We start from the raw sequence: 20,973 nt of genomic DNA on the forward strand, positions 1-20,973 counted from the left end.
GAGGGGCTGGTTGGGGTACAAGGGTGCTTCAGTGTAGGGCTAGCCAGCAGGCAGCCCCTGCGCTGAGGCACCCTTGTGCCCCAACCAGCCAGGGCAGCATCTACACATGCGCTACTGTGCTGTAAAAAACTCTGCTTTTATTAGCTTCCTGTGGCCTAAAAGAACCGCACATGAAGACACAAGCTGTTTACTGCAGAGCTAATTAGTCTACTCCGCAGTAAACATCTCATGTAGATGTGCCCGCTGGCATCTAATCTGTCTGTCTGCTTGTGTCATTCTTGTGTTGGTGCACCATCACCATAGCCTTGGAGTGCCTTAGCCTGAGTTATATATCTATTTACTAAATATTCATGCTGGGTTATGTGTGGTTCCTGCTTAGCCAGGAGTGGGAGCAAATCCTGCACTCATCTCTACTTCAGAATTGATTAATTTCCATGAGAGTTTTGTTTCAGCAAGGATTCAGCTCTCAGATAGCATCTGTACCAGTGATGATGGTGTATCAGACAAAGCATACTACTTTCTCACAGTAACATCTTGACTCAGAATAGCTGATGGAAGTAAAGTTAAGGTTTTAATTTTTTTTTTACTGAATTATCTATCATTAAAAAATTTGCAGGCAAATGATAAGTAGAGTAAACATTAGGAAGTCTTATAGGGTCACTTTGGGGAATCAGCACACTTTACCATCTTCAAATACAAGTGCCTTGCTAAAATACCTAAAACCCATATCCAGGTTTCCAAATCAGCTCCTAATTTTGCACATCTCTTTTCAAAGGCCAGTTTGAGACCCCACTTGTAGAGATTTCATCTCTTGACACAGCATGTTTATTACTAAACTAGGATTTTCTTCTTTTTTTAAAAAAAGGCTAATTATTTCATATTCTTACTTTTCTGGAGTTACCTGGAGTGAAGTTTCTAGATTTTTTTTTAATTTGCTACCTACTCCTTCCTTGATTATTTTTAACATACTGATGATGCTAATTACCACAGTGCTATACGTTAAAGGGAACTTTAACATGCTTTAACATATCGTTGGTACCAAAGTTTAGAGTTAATTCTATTGTTAGTAGGTCCAATTCTGACAGATGCCACGCTCCTGTAATTTCTGCTGACCTCAGTGTGAAAGACAGGCTCTCTAGATCTGGGTTAATGTGTACAGTTGTGACTGTTGTTAGAGTAACTATAGGAATGTTAAATAACATATCCAGACACTGTGACATACTTAGGTAACAGGTAAACTGCAAGATGTATAATATACACATTTTATATGCTTCTCTGCCTCTTTTTTAGTTGAGTGTCAACAGTTTTCTCCCTAAGCTAGCATACTACCTGAAGTTACAAGATTTAATAATTGTTTATATATAAGCTATTTTGCACTACGTTATTTCAGTCTCTAATCAGTTCAGCTAAGCAATATTTTTTCCTTTAAACTTTATTCCAAGCATAAAGCCCATGCATGACATTTATAGGGTTTCTTGTATATGTGTTAGTGACATAAATATACTTTCAAGGTATTTTGTGATATGATATACTTAACATGGTTTTAACTTGGTTAAAATGGATTTTCCTTTGACTTTGCTTTACATGTAATGATATGTCCAAGATATCCCACACATTTAACTGGCACTGCATAATTTTCAACATGAAATATTTTGCAACTTTAAGTTTAATTCATTTTCTTATTTTATGCTACTGTTACTGCATATAATATTACATTTTATGGGCCTTTTTTAGCTTCAGTAATAAGTACAGGAAATATTAATTCACTACAATGTTATTTTTAAGAAGCTTTAATTAAGCCTGCTTCTATTGTTATAACAGCTTCTGTTTCCAAATTACTTCCTTGAATTATCGACAGATGGCACGCAAGACATTAACTTCAGTCAAATACAGCAGACAGGAATCTGGCCTGTTACATCAAAGGACACACACACAAAAATATTTCAGATAATTTGTTTAACGTAGCTCGGTTGGGAGCTCAGTCTGTTCGAGGAAGTCTCTTACACAGAAGCATCATTGAGGCTGCCTTTGCTATGTGCTGACACTCCTCAAAGGTGCTGGGTCCCCTCAACGCCCAATGGATGCAGCAGGAGAAGAGGGGAGCTCAGCATCAGAAAAGAGCTTGTTAGTACACAAGATAAGTCCCCCAGGCAGAATTTCCCTTCACTGACTCCAACTCTCAGTTTAATTATCTAACCTTTCGGTGAGCCTTTCCTTTAATGTTGCATCTGTAATGTCTCTCAGTGGCTATTCAATTGACCATCTGCTCTTTTTGCCATGGATGTTAGAAAGATTTACCATATAAAGTATTTGATCTAACCCTGCCCTCTTTAGCTTAATTAGGAGCATTACTTGGTGTTATATATACCCTTGATTAGCTCCTTAAATAAGTTTTTCCCCATCCTCTGCATTATTTCCTCTCTAATAACTGAACAAAGCTTGAAGGGGGAAAAATTATAATGGCTATGGAGAAAACAAGTGAGTAGTTGTAACGTTGCATGGCCACTTCTGTAAGGCAATGGATTGTGCCTGTAAATATGGGTATGTATTCACTTTTTTATTGCAAAAGAGATGAATTCTCAACTGCCTGATTTGCCTATATAAGTGTCTGTGTGTGCTCAGAACTTGAGGACTTGTGCTGCCACAGGCACAGTTGTATGCACAGGCAGAAACATATACAACCTGAAGCTGGGCCAAAGGACTCTGTTTTTTAGAAACAAAGGCATAGCTAGAGATGTACAGCTCAGGAAGGTGCCAAGAAAAGTGACAGATTTGTAGTTCCAACCAAACTGAGAGCAAAAGAAATTATTACAGGAGAAGAAAAATTCTAGACAAAGTCAAGAAGTATTAGAGAAGACAGAATGAGCTTGCACGCCGAGGATGGGTGGGAAAACTCCATTTTACAAGAAGAGATAAACTGTAGTGGATTCTGTGCATTCCTTTCCCTATACAATGTCCTAATTAATAAAATTAATTCATGTTAAACACTGCATATATTGGATATTTTGTCTTTTGCAAAGCACTTTTACTTTTTTTTTTACCTAAATCAATTGTTGATTATTAGTGAAATCAGTGTATAGGAACTGCTTATTATCTGCACTGGTAATTACTTCACTTTCTTTTTATATTGCACCTGCTTGAAAAAAACATGATTTGGTTTCTTTCACTCTGGGTATATCTGCACATGAAATTAGTGTGGCTGAATATACTCTGGTGCCATTTGCGCTTGAGTTTATTGCTCTTGGACTCAGTGTTTACAAGTGCACCTAGGACTGCAACAAATTGAGCTAGGGCAGTGTACAGCTAGCTGGCAGAGGGTCTGAGAGGTCAGCCTGTCAGCCCAGGGCTAGCTAGCAGGCTGCCCTACACTGTAGCACCCTTGTGCCCCAGCCAGCCCCAGTCACCATATACATGTGCTGGGGTAGAGAAAATAACTCCACCATAGGATAGTACTTGTGTTGGGCAGTATTATCCTATGGCAGAATTAATTAGTTTACTTTGGCCTAATAACACCGTATGTGTAGACGGCAATGCTTTACTGTGGAGCTAATTAGTCAACTCCACAGTAAAGCTCATGTGTAGATGCCCCCACTGACATTCAGAGAATCAATTTGTTTTTAACGTACACCAGCAGCCTGGTATGTGGGTGAGTAAAGCTGTCCTTTCAACCGTCCTCACAGCAGCATTACCCTGGCTGCTGTTGTCCCCTGCTTTACATATAGTAAGTTAGGGCAACAGTATAGGGGCGCAGCTGGGCACCTGGGGCAGCAGTGACATGCAGTTGTCTCTGTAATTGCAACTGCAATCATGTGGTTGCTGGCAGCAGACACTGAATTTTTGCACTCCTACTGTTCAAGTTGGCACCCAGGGTAGTTGACCCGGTTACTACTTTCTAGTTTCACCACTGTGTTAGGGTGTTATGGTTTCTAGTTGTATGTCAGGACTGACTGTGTAGTTTCACTAACAGGTTAGACAAGGATCTGTATGAGATGATTTGGATAGGGATGATCCTGCTTCTTGCATGGGGTGGAAGTAGATGACCTTCAGGGGTCCCTACTCTCTATGACTCAGAATAAAAATAAAGAATAAAACTAGGGAAAATATCATACACTGGCCAATTCAATATTACAGAGGTAACAGATTTTGAGATACTAAACTTATATTACTGTCACCTTTTACTATTCTATTGAATATTAAGGTTCTGTAAGAACTACTTTACGCTGTATATCAACTACTTTACATTCATTTAGTATACACTAATATGCTTCATGAATGAAAAATATTTACTTCTTTCAGTAGGTTATGATATAATCAGTTACCTTCTTTCCCTTCTGGTGTAAGTTGTATCAACTAGATTTGATAAGGAAACAAATCAGTGGCAACTATAAGATGTGACTAATCTTGTTAAATAACTTGAAAAAGGACTTGCCCACCTGCTTTTCTTTATACTTTACTGAATTTCTCTAGTTTCAGTGATGGTCCAAATTTTCAGCCTCCTAACTGATTTGAAGAACTGAATTTTCAAAAGAAGTATTATGGAACTAGCGATGGATTTTAGTATAACTGAAAGTCAATATACAACTTATAGTCAGCAATGAAATGAGACTGAAGTTAAACAGTGAACTAAGGTGGAATTGTGTAAGATTAATTCTAAGAATATAATCTTTAAATGTTTTCTGTAAGATTAATTTAGGCAGGCACAGCTAGCTATTCTGAAGCATGCATCTGTATTTCAATAAAAAACACAGGGGAATAAAATTGGCAAGAGGCAACACTAATTCCATGCCACCACCCTAAAACAGAATTGCTTCAGAATATTCTGAAAGACTGATAGTTGAAAGGAACAGAGGCTGCAGAAAAAGCTCAAGCACATAGTTACAACAATTACAAAGCAATTCATCTATGCCATGCAAGCACTCAGGTGTAAGGCTAAAAGAACAAAGTAGAACACAAAAGTTGTTTTAAATGTGCAGTATCAGTTCCCCTTTTGATAGTCAGATTGTTGAGATTTTTGTCATCATCCCCACTTTTAGCTGGCAGCCACTACACCAATAGCAAGTGGCTCCCTCCAGCAACAAAGCTAATGCTGCTTCTTGGATCATGCTGAAGAGCAGTGCAGCCAACATGCTCTCTCTCTCCTACAGACTGAGAATGTCACCTTCAGAGAGGGATCAGCCTCCACCACCATCAGGCCTGGGTTCTTGAGTCTGCTTCCAAACCTAAGTCTGATTTGTCTTGAAAGCTGCAGTAACACTATAAAAGTACAATAAACTACAAAAAATACCAGACGATTACACTGGATTTGTGTGCTGGATGTCTGAATATATTATTGGTGTAGATGATATCGTGCGACAGATCCTGCACCTTTAAAACTTGAAAAAGCAAGAACAAACAGTCACCTGAATCTATGCTACAGTATATTTATTTATAGGTATATATTGAAAAAGAAAAGCTAAATATATATATATGATTATATATATTTAGATATAAAATAGTAAAAGATTTGACAAGTCATTTTACAGTACGTAAGAACAAGTAATATATGTGCCTTGTAGTTTTTCCCAACGTATTGAATTCAGTAGAATTTAAAAATCTATATGCTTTGATCTGTAATCTCATCTCAGTTATTTAGGTGTAAATCTGGACTAACTCCACTATCTGCAGACAGTGGAATTACTTGGGATTTACATTCATGTCACTGAGAGTAGAGTTTAGTCTTTTGCCTTTACACATTTGGCAAAAAGTTATTTTTTAACTTGGAAACAGAAAGTTTTTCATTCCCCCTCAGAAATATTTAAAGAATAAAAAATTAGAAACAAAAATCCAATATTCAATGTTAGCTTAATTAGTACAAAATATGCTATTTCTCTTGATAAGTCTATGGAAATCAATTTTATGGCTAAGATATATTTTGCAAGCAAGCAAATTAACATAAAAATATTAGTTGTATTTTTCCTTTTAATCAAATAATACTTTTCTTATCTAGTTTTATATTATCTAACATAACAAACTCTAAATAAAGTTCTGTATATTTATTTTGGCATTCAGTTGTGCTCTCAGTTACATCAGAGTTCCAAAGTCTCACTCAATATTTCTATAAAACCTATTGGTTTCTTAACATGTGTAAAATCTAATGTGCAAAAATAGTATATTGTAAATTTTATATTACTCACCACCAGCTGGAGGAACAACTTGGTCAAGGAGCTTCATGCTGGTTTTCTTCCAGATTTTCTTTATAACTGCTCTAAGTTCTTCATTTGCTTGCTCTAGATTCCCTGCCGAGAGACAGGTACAATGATTATGTTATCTGAAACTTAGAAAAGCAGGAATGGGCAATTGCATTTCAGTTAACACTGCAATGAAAGATTTTTTAGGTCTTACATTAAACTGCTTACTAAAAATAAAATAAAATAAAATAAAGAGGCACTCAAAAGGTATAAAATTCTCTAGTTGGAATCCAGAAGAAAACAAGGAGATGTAGCTATTTACTTTGATTTATGCAAAAGCAGGAAAAGAATGGACAGGGAAAAGGATATTTTATTGGCTAGCATAAATACTTATTACAGCTGCATGGGCTAGCTGGGGGAGCAGGATCATTACACTGGATCATGAAAGAAGCGAGAAAAGGCTAAAGGGTTGTCAGTTTTTACGGACTTATGGAAGTTGGCTTCTGAGGCAGTTACCAAACTAGTACTTATTAAGCAGAGCAGAGAAGAGCAGTTGGATTCAACTTGCTTCTACTGTACAGTAGAAAGATCTCAGAAAGACCACAACAGATCAGAATGTTTTTGACACTATGGATTCCTACTTGAAATCTTGCGGTTTATCTTGTAAATCATATTAACAATACTTATATTCAGCAATTCTCAAAGGCGGGAGGCACCTGGTTGAGGAACTTACTCAGTCTTATGAGAAGGGAAGAACCACCAGAGTGAAACAAGTAAAAATTAATAAAATAAGTAGAAAAAATGAGAAGAAATAAGAAGCCAGGAAACTTCAAGAACACGAAGTAATGTTGTTAAACACAAATCACTACACCTTCAAACTAATGTCTTCTTCTAATGCCAGCTAGTAAAAACCTGCTACGCACATTCGGACTCAGCCTCCACAGCATATACCAAATACTTTTTTTCTCACCAACTATGGATCTGAAATTATCTCCAAGGTTTCATGAACCTCTGCCTCAACTTTATCTGTCTTCAGTCTCCCAGTCAGTCTCAAATCATCAAAACAAGAACAGAACACGAGGGCCACCCAGCTTAGGGAAAAGCAAGCTAAGTACAGGATCCATTTTGCTGGTGTCTTGCAGAAGGAGTTATGTGAAATGTTATCTCTCTGCAACTTTCTTCTCACAACACATCTTAATTCATGCAGTAATATTTTCACAACATGATCTCACCTTCTGTTTTGATCTTCAGAGCTGTCCTCACCAAAGCAAATAATGTAGCATTGAACATGACTGTTCCATCGCTGTTTAGTGGCATGTTCATGGCTACTAACCTCTGTAAATGGAAAATAGAATCATATATATTGTTTTTAATTCATTCTTGTGGAAAATACGCAGTGTGTGTTCATTTATCTCAAAAAGCTGACATGCATAAAGGAACAAAACCTGACAAGGGACACAGAAAAAAAAATCACACCTGTTAGCTTACACAAAGGCTTTAAGAGAGCAAGTATATCTGAAATCAACAATATATTTCAACTACAAACAATACGTATCTGATACATTTTGTATCTGATGTAACTAGATTCTTCCAGAAAGCTGAGACTGTTCAGTACTTTTCATAATTTCTTTACAAAGTTTATTGTATTTACTGACTTCTAATATGAGGGGTTTTTTCCCCATTTAAAATGGCAGGAAATACCCTTCATCTTAGAATCACATACAAGGGTGGGGGGAGTGGGGGGGGCATTGGTGGCCACTGTTGCTTGGGCTCCAGTCCCTATCCAGGGTTAGGGCCGTAGCCGCAGCTGCTGCATGCCTATTCCCTTCCCCACCCCGGTCACCTCTGCACCTGCAGCCTCTGCTCCCCAACCCACCTCTCTCAACCTTTCCTTGCTTTCCTGCATTCCACACATTCAGGTATTTAAGTAAATTAGCCTAACTAGGCTACGATGTAGCAGTTGTCACTACTTTGATCCAGTAAAAGCCACCTAATTCAACTGGCTCTGCTTTAGAGTAATCATCTAAAAACAGAGTCCCTGGCTCTGTTTTAGGGTAATCATCATTTAAATTTTTTAACAAGTAATCAGAGCAGTTCCTAGCAATCTCTCCTGACAACGGTATTTCATCTATCAGGATTCTTTTTCGTAATCTCTGAATGAGGTCTCCTCTATTCTGCTGCAAGACTGTGACATCTTATTACCTAATGCAAGTGGATTGAATGGGGGCACAGCATTTTACCCTGGGTTCTATCACAGACCTGTCATGTGACATTGGACACTCCACTTGAGCACTTCAGCCTTGCCACCTGTGGAATGGGTGTGGGCTATTACACAGTCCTCAGGGATGCTGTGAGGCTTATTTGCTTAGAGGAGTTGATCACATCCTTACTGACATCAGACTACCATTACCACCACTGTTACATAACCATTTCAAAACCCACAAATAAAATTAAACTATCATAATTCTCCTTGTCTCTTTTGTGTTACTTTGTGTGCATTTGTACACAGGTGGCATATCCTTCATATAACAAATGCCTATACTTATACTCTATTATCTCAGCCAAGCCTCATATCATCTTTGTCATCTTTCTCTGAATTCCCTTGAATGCATTATCCTTATTGTTTATTATTATGTACCATACTGTACAGTGTTCAATACTTTCCAATATTAATTCACATTTAGCCACATTCCTATGCTCTAGATGTGCTGTAACATCCCTGTGACTTGAATCTGAAGGATACTGTATTAAAATACGTTTATGCAATAAAATAAATATTTTGTCTCTGGGCATGAAGAGCAACTGGGAAGGATCTGGAGCTCAGAAGTGTGTCATTACAACACATATCTCCCAGTGCTGTTGCTGGACAGATGCATTTTATGAACCAATCCTTGCTTCAAGCTGTTTCTAAAATAAGGGAACCGGACTCTGATGGTCAGTTAGTCTAGGGACAGAAGTTGCACATATATTGATATAAGTGATCGGAACTCAGTTCAGATGTGTAACACAACAGAAGTTCAGTGCACATACACCACTTTCATAATGGCCCAAGCCAGTTTAAAATAATCCTGAATAAATTAAGTATCAGAATTAACTGATTTAGGGTCAATTGCTTTATTGAACTTCTGCCCCAGATTCCTTCCAGATTCAAGTTAACTCACAGTCCCCCAGCATCCCAGGATGCTTTGAACTTCCCCCACAAACCCTCCCTCGCAGGGAGGGTGGGATAGCCTTAGCCCAAGCTGACCGCTCCAGCTGAGAAGGGAGGCATGTTCCAGCATCCCTCCCACCCCCTCCCCAGCTTCTGGCCTGGGTCACTGCAGGTATGTGGCTGCATTTCCAGAATCAAAAGTGAATGTCTGTTCACTTGCTTATTGGTCCAATCTACAACCTGCAAAGATTGAATCGATTCAGTCTTGAACTTTTTGACTGCCTGTACCTAGCCTCAGACTTCACACTGGGTCCACATGACTGTTTCTATGCAAATATTAACAAATAAATTTTAAGAATCTCTGTGGGTTGAGAAGAATTCTATATAGAGAGGAAAAACCTGCTTCAGGGCAATTTTCCATTCCTTAATCAAGAAACCAGTTTTTGCCTTTATACGTAGATCTGAGTGGAGGACTGAGTGCAGGATATCTGAGAAGTCTGCCTTATGATGTATTGTGAAGAGTGAGGCCATTGTTATCATGTGCAGAAACTTGAAATTTACCAAAATAATTCAGGTTTTTTGTAAATCTGATGTCTCTGTTTCTTTGTTCAGGTAGAATATGAGGCATTACAGGAAGAGACTGTTGTAATATAAATATAAGGCTACTTGCAACCTCTGAGTTAAAAAATAAACTATAAGTAGGTTAAATATTTTTCTCATTATTTTGGTGAGTGTCCTTTTAAGAAGGCTATTAAAGTTCAAGAGACACCATCAAGTATGTAAAGTATATGATTAGGTATCCCAAATGACACAACTTAAGCTTTACTGAAAAAAAACATATTGGTATGCAGTTCTTTAGTAAAATTATGTCTTAACCAGCTTCTTGGAAATGCACAGAAATATGGCAACATCAAATATGGCAACAATAATAACAGTAATAATACATTTATACACCAACTTCTTTAACTGTGAACCCTATGAAGAGCTTTATATTCATGGAACATGATGGAAATAAATTTACCAAAACAACCAAAACTGACTGCAATGGGATGATTGACCTCTCATAAAACTGGAGTAACTCGGAGTTGAAGAAGAGCTCATATATAGCATGATCTTTTCCCCTTTGCAACAGAATTGGACAGGGCTACTAAAGTAATACAGAGCAAGTCTTCAGAAACATAGAAAAAGTAAAGAAAAACTACAAAGGGAAGTAATGTGAAACCTACCTTGCATGCCACTCGATGGGGACATAACTTGCCAAAGCCAAGTGGAGGCTGAATACGACGCAACAATGTAACTACATCAAGATGCTTTATTCTGCCCCTAGAATAAATACACTTCTTTTGTCATATCTGTTATGTGTCTCTGAAGACAATGCCAAGTTTCAATTCTATTATTTATTAGGCATATTTAACAAGGAAATGGTAGGACTTACTTTGCTTCAGGATCATACTCAGACCATATCCTTTTGAATTCATCCAAATGATGAGGTCCCAGAATAGACCAGTCACGTGTTAAATAATCAAAATTGTCCATGATGACTGCCACAAACAAGTTGATAATCTAAAACACAATTCAAAACGTGTTTGCTTTCACTCTGCTGACATATAAACCTATATGAAAGTAATTAACTTCAAGCAAAGCTAGAATTCAAACTGGTAGAATAATGTAAGTGGATGTTAGATTTGATAAATAGATTGTTTCATGCATATATTCACACACATACTCACACATACATATATATAAACATACACAAAAAATATTTTATGACCACAGAAAATGAATAATCGGTAGTCTGTGGAATATTCATAAGGACGTGATGCTGACACTTGGTATGCAGGGTTTTTATCAAATACCAACAATCACATAGTTTTAGTTTGTTCCCCAACTGAATGAACAGAGTTGTGCAGAGGCCATTAATAAGTCAAATGCACATATTAATATAGAATAGATATATACAACATAGATCTTAGCAAACAATTAATGTGATAATGCATCAAAATGATTGAAATTAAGGATACTGCACATATTCTGTTGACATAAATGATGATACAAAACAGAAAATGTTATTAGAAATCCATGCTGTTTGCAGTATATAGAGCTGTTAAGCCCCAAGATCAAGGGAACGGAGGATAAAACAAATCATTTTAATTCAATGATCAACAAAGCAAAGATCTCTGTGTGCATGTCTACACAAGATGCTATGTTGCTGCAGTGATGAGCTACAGCAATGTTGCTTGTTGCTACAGCGACATAGTGTCAGTAGATACAAGCAGTGATGCTGCTGCTACTGTGCGGTAGGGTCAGAAACAACCTGTGCAGTGCCAGGACTGCACAGTACTGGCGGTTACTGCTAAAGCAAGTACTGAATGACTGCACAATAACAACTGCACAGTTGGGTGCATGTATAGATGATGGTATATTTCAAATATTTCAGAACAAGTCTGACATATGAAAGAAGATTACAGCTTATATTTTACACTTCACAATTTGAACACATCACTCAGACCACTATGGAAGATTTGGACAACTGCCAAAATGTTAGTAGGTTTAAACAGATCCAAATTGGATCTTAGCTGTAGCATTCATTAATATTTAGTATTAGTATGTAATCACTTTTACTGAAATGGTAACTGAAGGCTGCAGTAAACCAAAAAGCCTGTTTACTTTTGTAAAATTGTAAACATCATTATTGTACATATGATTAGACTGAAATCGGGTACACCAAGCCGGAGTAACTGCATGCACATGAGCAGCTCCTGGTGGAATTTAGTTTCTAGTTCAAACTACAGGATCTAGGACTTCTTATGAAAAATGTACCTTTGAAAATGGACTATTGATCTGATTGTTTATTGTTAGTTTCCTGTCAAGTCAAAATGCTAAAACGTATTTCTGTTTGTAAATACAAACTGAACTCACCAAAAATGCACAGAGCATATAAAAACTGATGAAATAAATAATGGCAAAATTGCTTCCACATGTGTATTCTTCCCCTGGATTATAATCAGATTCTGGATCACAGCGCTTTCCAGGTAGACAGGCCAGCATAATTTCCTGCCATGCTTCCCCAGTTGCACACCTTCATTAGAGCACAAATAAGACAAGATAAATCTATTATTATCAAAAATGAGTTCTTCAGACCTAAGATCTGACAATATACTTGGAGTTATACAGCCACAACAGTTGAAGGGATGTGGAAAAGTCTTCAAAACATGAACTAAAACAGGGGTGGGCAAAATACGGCCCGTGGGCTGGATTCGGCCCACCAGGCCATTTTATCCATCCCATGGGGCCCCTAAAAATTTAGAAAATTAATATTTATCTGCCTCTGGCTGCCTGTTAAAGATGATAGGAGCCAGGGGCAGTAGGACCCAAAGGAAGCCATGGCAAAAGCCTACAACAGCAAGGCCTACCTGGCCCAGTTCCTGCCTACCTGCCTGCACCCAAGCAGGAGATTTGGGTAAGGGGAGGGGAGGCGGGGGGCAATTGTCCCAGTCCTCAGGGCCAGGCCAGCTCTTGCTAAGTCTGGTCTGGCCATGCAGCCAGGAACCATCTAGTGCAGAGTGGCCAGTGGGCAAGCCACCCTGGCTCTCCCCTGCCTCCCGCCACCAGGCTACACTCTGAGTGGCTCTGCCAGCCCCACGGACCTCAACCCAGTGGCAGAAAGCAGCAGGAGAGGCAGTGGCACAGATGCTCCAAGCACAGCCCTGGCCCCGAGTGGAGCCCTGCTCTCCACTGCCTCCCACCGCCAGCCTCAGCTCTGTGGGGCTGTGGAGCCTCCAGCTGCTGGGCTGTGCTCACTAGGGCTGTGCTCGGAGCCAGGGCTGTGCTCTAAGCTGCTCCGCCAGCCCCACGGAACTCTCAGCAGTGGGAAAGCCAGAGGCGGAGCCATTCGGAGCGCAGCCCTGGTGAGCACAGCCTGATGCTGGAGGCTCCACAGCCCCACAGAGCTAAACCTAGCAGTGGGAGGTGGCAGAAAGCCACTGGCCAGGGCTGCATTCGGAGCAGCTCCGCTACTGGCTCTCCCATTGCCTTCTGCCACCAGGCAGAGCTCCATGGAGCTAGCAGAGCCACTTGGAGCACAGCCTGGCAGCTGGAAGTTCCACACCCACAAGGAGCTGAATCTGGCAGCTGGAGGTGGCGGGAGGCAGGGGAGAGCCACTGGCCAAGGCTGTACTCGGAGCCAGGGCTGCACTTGGAGTAGCTCCACTACTGTCTCTGCACCACCTCCTGCCACCAGGTTCAGCTCCATGGGGCTGTGGAGCCTCCAGCTGCCGGGCTGTGCTCACCAGGGCTGTGCTCCAAGCAGCTCCTCCAGCCCCATGAAACTCAGCCTGGCGGCAGGAGGCAGTGGGAGAACCAGTGGCAGAGACGCTCTGAGAGCAGCCCTGGCGAGTATAGCCCAACGGTGGGAGGCTCTGCAGCCCCATGGAGCTGAGCCTGGGGGTGAGTGGCAGCAGAGAGCCACTGGACAGGGCTGCCCATGGAACCAGGGCTGCACTCTGAGTGGCTCCACCACTGGCTCTCCTGTGACCTCCAACCACCGGGCTGAGCTCTAGTCCAAGTGCTGGCGGAGCCGCTCCAAGTGCAGCCCTGGCAAGCACAGTCTGGTGGTGGGAGGCTCTGCAGCCCCACGGAGCTGAGTCTGGCAGCAGGAGGTGGTGGGAAGTGGCAGACAGCCAGTGGCAGAGCCACTCAGAGTGCAGCCCTGGCTCGGAGTGCAGCCCTGGCTTTCCCCCACCTCCCGCCACCGGACTGCACTTGGAGCAGCTCCACCAGCCCCACAGAGCTGAGCCTAGTGGTGGGAGGCGGAGGGGAGCTACTGGCCATGGCTGCACTCAGAGCCAGGGCTGTACTCTGAGTGGCTCTGCCACTGGCTCTCCCTCCACCTCCTGCTGCTGGGCTGAGCTCCGTGGGGCTGGCAGAGCCACTTGGAGTGCAGCCCTGGCTCTTCCCTGCCTCCCACCACGAGGCTGTTTCAAAACTCAAAATGTTTTGAAACTTTTTAAATGTTTTGAGTGCCCTCATTTTGTTTTGAAGCTGTTTTGAAGCCTTATGTTTCATTTCTATTTTGCTGTTTTGAGCTTGAAACACATTGAAACAGGTTTGAAATGAAACACCTGTTGAAATTTTGCAAAGCCCTACTAATCATCAATAAGGACAGGATACCTTACAGATATCAGAACTCCAGTCTTGACATTAGTGTCTACATGGAAGTGATCTGACCCTCCCATATCAGCTGAAACCCGCATAAGTCTCGGATTAAGACTGAGACTGATAATACCCTATTATTTTCATAGCTGATAGCTAAGCAAGACTGTGCGCCCAAATGAAGGAATGTAGCTCCTTGATCTGTGTGTTAAAATGTGGCATATTTATGAAAGGTAGAAAAAAAACCTTCCTTTTTTCAAATTTTCCTTTAACATTGGCCATTTATTTGTCTTGTAATAAATCAGCTTCTCTACTCAGTTGTACCAGCAGAATCCAACAGGAGGCATGGATATCATATACAGTTGTATGGGTGCAGTTAAAACTGCCTACTCTATTTCTGTCTTTAGAACACTCATGATCTCAAAAGTACATAGGACAAGTAAAGATATAGGAAACATTTAAAAGTTTGAATAGAGATGACTGCTAGTTAATAATGCAGACAGGGTAAGTGTTACAACACACCCAGAAAGATTAGAAAGAGCACAGTTTGGTACGTACATTAGATAAGCTGAGGCATTCTATCCCTGGCAGAAAGCAATGGAGCAAGTTGATCATTCAGAAGTGCGGAAGGAGATAAAAACCATTCCTCCTTATCTGCTGCATGTCTGCTACCACAAATGATTTTATGTTGCTATTCATGTTTTGCCCAAAGTTTCTGGCCCAGGGCTTTGATGGGGTCTGACAGCAACTACGTTACTCTCTTCAGGACAGGGGAGCACCTTTCTTGTTTTCCCCACATTTTCAGGTGTCGACAGAGCTGACTGGTAGGTGTGGGGAGTGGCATCTTGATGAAAGGGTGCAATTTTGTGTCTTTTTCTCTCTGTTCATTGTAGCTTCATGGGCTGCACAGATATTCTAGCAGTCACCTCACTCCAAGTTACAATTCAAAGGTGACCTCCAAGCACTATTTGTAGCTTCATGCTTCCCTCCTTTGGGCTGGTTTCCTAGGGTATATCTGGCAAATGGGTTTTGCTTGTTTTTATTTCCTAAATTAACTAAAACAAGTTGGGGTTGGTTTCCAGGGCAGATTGTAGATTAGCACCGGTACACTTGGGGCCTCCAGCCTCAGCTGGGAACTGGACTTGTAGCTCATGCTTTCAACTAATCTGAATTCAAACTGACAGCAGAGCACACTTATTGTCTGGAGTATTTTAAATGTTTGATCAGGAACCATCACACTTGTTATCATATCTAAATGACTGTCCCTAACATGGACCCAGATCTTCTTCTAGATAACAAGCTCTCTCACTATTCAAAGTCACAAAGGCAGTGCCATGAAGTGTCACATAAACAACATAAAACATGAGCACATGGAACACTGAAAAAGCTGTTGCTGATTCCTAATTTTTAGGGGGTAATCACAATTTCTAGGGTTAAACTACGATACAGGGCTGTTATCATACACTGGGAATAAGCCAGAAATGTATCACCAAAGGAGGCATTCTGTTTCAGGGATTCACAATGACTCCTGGTGCTCCTGTCAAACACAGCTGTTGTGACCCCTAAAAGAGGATAGAGTATGGGTTCCAATTCCTTTTTGCAGAGGCCATTGCCAAGAGGTGCTAGCCAAGAGGATATACTATGCTGTCATTCTGCTTGACATCCGTGTGCAAGGAGAACAATGGGGACATAATCTCCTTTCTATCTCTTCTATGTTCACTCAGGACCTCTAGCCTTTAAAGCAGGGGTGGGCAATTATTTGGGCCCAAGGGCCATATAGGGAGTTTTGATGAGCTGTTGTGGACCAGGTCTGCACTCCACTTACCCCCCTCCCCCAACTCACCAAAACTCCCTGTGGGGCTCTGGGTAGGCAGGGAGCAGTGTTTGGGAGAGGGACAGTTGTGATCTGTTCCCTGCACACCCTGCCCTGTGGGGAGGAGGAGTGGTGGAGGCTGTATGGGGATGTGTGCGATGGGCAGGGGGTGCTACCTGGGAGCTAGCTGGCGGTGAGGGGAGGAAGAGGCAGGGGATGCATTCAGCAGAGCTCACCCAGTCGGCGGCTGCTCCCATGACACTCAGAATGGGGCTGAGCCCCATGTAGGGCAACCTGTGCCATGCTCCCACCCATACCTGCTGGCCTTGGCTAGCGTGCAGCTTCTAGCAGGGCTGCTCCTAGTGCAGCTGCAGCTGGCCAGGCTGGTCACTGTGAGGCAAGGGGAGCAAAGCAGCACCCAGGTGGCTGAAGCCGCACCAGGAACAGCCCCACCAGAAGTTATATGCACCTGGGCCTGGGTCCAGCCTGGTGGGGCTGTTCTTCTCCCCTCGCCTCCAGTTATGGCTGCTGCTCCTGCTGCACCGTTCCTTGATTAGTAGCCACTGTGGCCAGGTGAAGCGGGTGAAAGACAGTCAGAAGCTGGAGCCAGAGCTCCACACACTGGGCAGAAGCTGCCAAGCTGAAGTTCCTGCCTGCCCAGAGAAGCTCAGCAGGGGCAGGAGCAGCAGCACCAGCCATAGCTGGAGGCAAGGGGAGTAGAAGAGTCCCACTGACCCAGACTCCAGCCAGCACATGCAGCTTTTGGTGGGGCTGTCCCAGTGCAGCTGCAGCTGGCCAGGTGCTGCTCCACTCTCTTCCCCTCTAGCAGCAGCTCCTCCTCCTGCCCCTGCCCCTGCTGTGCCACTCCAGCTGGGCAGGAGGGAAGCTTCAGCCAGGCGACTCCCATTGGAGGTGAGGGGAACAGAGCAGCTTCTGGCCAGCTACAGCCACGCTGGGAACAGTCCCACTAGAAGCTGCACACTCACCAGGGCCCAGGATAGTGGGAGTGTGGCATGGTCTGCCTTGGTGGGAGCAGGTAGGTCTTGGCCCCATGTGGAGCACTATGGGGGCAGCCACAGGCTGGATCCAGTCAGTTGGCAGGCTGGATCCAGCTCATGGTCTCTATTTTTCCCACCCCTGCTTTAAAGTATGAAAAAGACTACATAATACTTCCTGCTGGGTATTTTTTGCAGTGACTTCCACAACAGATAAGAGGATTTTAGATTATTCTTATGCATCTCTCACACATTTCTAGGACTATTCGGTGCCAGTATACTGTAATCATATTTCAAAAAGGATTACATACTTATCATATTAAATAACCTCAGCCTTTCAAACAGCTGTTAAGCAAATCTACATGCACAAGTTGAAAGCATCTTCCACACATCAGTTTTGGAATCAGCGGGCATTAACAAGGGCAAACATTACAATACACTTACCTGAACAGCAGCAACACTGCCTGGGGGAAAGTCTGGAAATTGTTATTCCTGTTAATTTGATTATTGTCTCTCATGGCAACTTTCCCAAAAACCTGCAGGCAGAAATGGGTATCAAAGAATGATATCACCTGATATCATTTTGTCCAAATGTACAGTAGGCATAATTCCTGCAGTTCAAATTGCCCTCAATGCTTAAAAGAAGTCCACTTTCATATGAATAACAATTGCTTCAGATTGTCCCTAGTAAGAAGGCAAATTTGACAAGATGCAGTAAGGGTGGTGTACTTGCAGAATAGTTATTTAAGCATTTAGTGTGTCATTTTCTAAATCAGGTATGCATCCTCCCTTGTTCTACTTCAGATTTTATTATTTATCTCTATTATTTGTATTACCCAGTGTCTTGAGGCATCAGCTGAGGTTAAGTCCCCATCATGCTAGCTGTTGTATATATTTACAGTAAGAGATCATTCATGGCTTGGAGAACTTACAATCTAAATATACAAGACAGATTTTGACTTGTGTACTAAGGTACAGGGACTTTAAGTGACTTGCCCCATCACATAGGCAGTGGGAGAACTGAATCCATGTCTCTTCAGCTATAGTCCAATGCCTTAACTACAAGATCTTCCTTCCTTATACTCCCTGCATATACTCCTTTCTGTTCAAGGATGGAGGATGTTTGAGAACCAGAAAGCAAAGTCATTTTATGCAACATGTTCCCAACCATGCCCCTCAAACCATAGTTGAGGCTTTCCTCTGTGCTAAGTTGTTCCAAACTTTTATGTCTTTGGGGATGTAGGAAATCACCTAAGAACTTCTGCACATGGCAGTGCTTTTATTAGTATGGACACAGCCACAATGTGATTGGAAAGAAGAGAAAGGCAGGCAGTGGGTATGCAGCATAACTACGGAATCTCTCTCTCTATATATAAAGGGCTTAGTCCATCTGTCGGTGTGTCCATCTGTGTGTCTGTCCCTAACGCTCTTTGGGGGCGTGGCTCCCAGTGGGGTGTGGCTCCAGCCAGTGCTACATCAAGAATGGCCGTCAAGAATGATGGGCAGGATGTGGCTCCAGCAGAGCAGGCCAGGTGGACATGGAGCAAGGGGAGATAGGGCATGGGGCGGCACATGGCCGGATGCGGAGTGGCAGCAGCACGGGGAGTGAGGGGTGGCAAGCACAGAGCGTTGAGTGGCAGCAGTGGTGGCTGTGTGTAAGCTCCCCCCCCGGCACTCCTGGGAGGCAGCAGGGGCACAGGGTGGTGGGTGGTGGTGCTCTGTCCCCGCCTGTTCCCCCTCCACCTCCATCATTCTTGATGGGCAATTCTCTAGTAAGGTATAACTTCCTTGCAGAAAGTAGAGACCCGAAAAGAATGTTTCTTTCAGCACTTACAGCCTTGATGGCCCTCCAGCCTTACTACCCTCTTGAATTAAGGCACCTCCCTTTGAGCAGACTGATTCTTGGATGTGGCACGTGCTCATAAGGAACATGCACTCAGACAGCAACCTGAGCCTGTATCCCAGCCCCTGTATCAGGGCACTTTTACACGTGCTCCAGGGGTGGTGCTTTAATTAGACTTGAACTAAAGCTCATTTGATGAGCTTTAGATAAAGCACCCCCCCCACCATTTTTAAGTGTGGGGACGCTGATACACAAAATGCAGGAGGCTGCTGGAGTGTGCTAGTGGCCACACTCCAGCAGACACAAATGGAGTCTGCTCCAATGAGCTGGAATTCAGTGTCTCCACGTGCTGCGTTCTGAAGTCTGTACAGACTCTTTCTAAATGCCAACTCTATTCTCCAACAAGAAGTGAGATGGTAGCATAAAGTTATGGCAGAGTTTCCTGCTAGCTCTCCAGAGGTGGTGAGACCAGCTCCTCCTGTCTGACCTGTTAGCTCTACTTCACCTTCTCAGACCTATGGCTGACCTATGCAGTTAACAGCTTTATACCAAGTTATATCATGAGTTACTACAGGAAACCCTCGATATTTGCGGATTTGGCATTCACGGTTTCAAATATTCACAGTGCACCAAATATTCCCTACACAGCATGATGACACTTTGTTACAGTGCCGGCGGCGTCTGCAGGAGCTCTGTACTTGCCACCGCTGCCTTGCTCCTGCCACCACCAGCACAGCCATGCCCCGCCCCAGCCGCCAGGGACACACACCATTCGTGAACGCAGACAATGTTCATGAACGCAGTAGAGTATTTGCAGATTTTGCCATTCATGGGGATCTCTAAAATATATCCCCCGTGAATGGCAAGGGTCTCCTGTACTACCCTTTCTCTGTTTTCATACACCACCTAGACTTAGCACACCATTTGCCAAACTCCAACCTAAGATCCTTGCATGCTGTATTTTATTGTGTGACAGTTGGAATTACCTGCATTCCGATTACAGCATAGATGAAAAACAGCATAGCTATCAGAAGAGCAACATATGGCAGAGCCTAAAACAATGAAAAAGACCTTTATTATTTTTTGGTAATTTTGATATGGATAATTTTTTTCCTGAATTCAGCTGCATCACACAGATTTATCTAATATTTCACTTCAGAAAAAAAGTTTTCAAGTCATTTGTCATTTTCAATACTCTTTCATGTACAGTGGGCATGCAATTAGAGCTTATGGTCTAAATCTCTCCTGTGAGAGATTTGTTATGCACAGAACAAGTGGGCAGAGGCAATGAGGTAACAGTAACTATGCACTGATTGCAAAGGCAGACCTGCTAAGGCCCTTGTCCCAGTGTAGTTTAGAGCAGTTTGGAAGCTGCTGTAACTTCTGCCAGTGAGACATTCATTCTTATTCAATCATATGGCAGTTGTGAATTGAGACAATGCAGTTGGGCTTCATATCCTCCTACTCTTGAGATACAGCTTTCCCCTCTGCTCTCAGAAGAGAGAGGCAGTTTACGCTAGATGAGAGCTTTCCTATACTAAAGAAATTCTAAACTGCCCGCCAGTTCTCTACTTGTGCATTTACAGACGTACCTTTGTCTGCTCCGACGCACCAGAAATCCAGCGCATCAGAGCAGACTCAATTAATGAAGTCCGTGGAGCATGCAACTGATGCACCTGGCACTGCATCACATGCATTTGCATCAATGGCGAAATGCGCGTCAGCACTAAGAAAACAGTGGTGGTGTGCTTTGAAACTAAAATCTAAAATATCTTCAATGTGTTTTAATTCAAAAGTGTACCATGGTCCTTTTGTAAGCGCTGATGTGCATTTTGCCATTTATACAAATGTAT

General features: G+C 42.4%; 1 protein-coding gene across 1 annotated transcript in view; it reads right to left on the reverse strand.

Moving 5' to 3' along the window:
* CACNA1D (calcium voltage-gated channel subunit alpha1 D) overlaps positions 1-20,973 on the reverse strand; it is a 325,917-nt gene that overhangs the window by 89,876 nt on the left and 215,068 nt on the right. The window contains exons 31-37 of the mRNA XM_019504611.1: positions 20,107-20,172; positions 17,722-17,813; positions 12,238-12,397; positions 10,754-10,881; positions 10,545-10,641; positions 7,400-7,502; positions 6,174-6,275 (exon numbers count right to left, since the gene is read on the reverse strand). Of these exons, the coding sequence (XP_019360156.1) occupies positions 6,174-6,275; positions 7,400-7,502; positions 10,545-10,641; positions 10,754-10,881; positions 12,238-12,397; positions 17,722-17,813; positions 20,107-20,172 (748 nt within the window). The remainder of the gene's footprint in view (positions 1-6,173; positions 6,276-7,399; positions 7,503-10,544; positions 10,642-10,753; positions 10,882-12,237; positions 12,398-17,721; positions 17,814-20,106; positions 20,173-20,973) is intronic.

Source organism: Gavialis gangeticus, unplaced genomic scaffold, assembly GCF_001723915.1.
Source record: "Gavialis gangeticus isolate Ggan-Ray unplaced genomic scaffold, GavGan_comp1, whole genome shotgun sequence".
NCBI classification, from domain to species: Eukaryota; Metazoa; Chordata; order Crocodylia; family Gavialidae; genus Gavialis; species Gavialis gangeticus.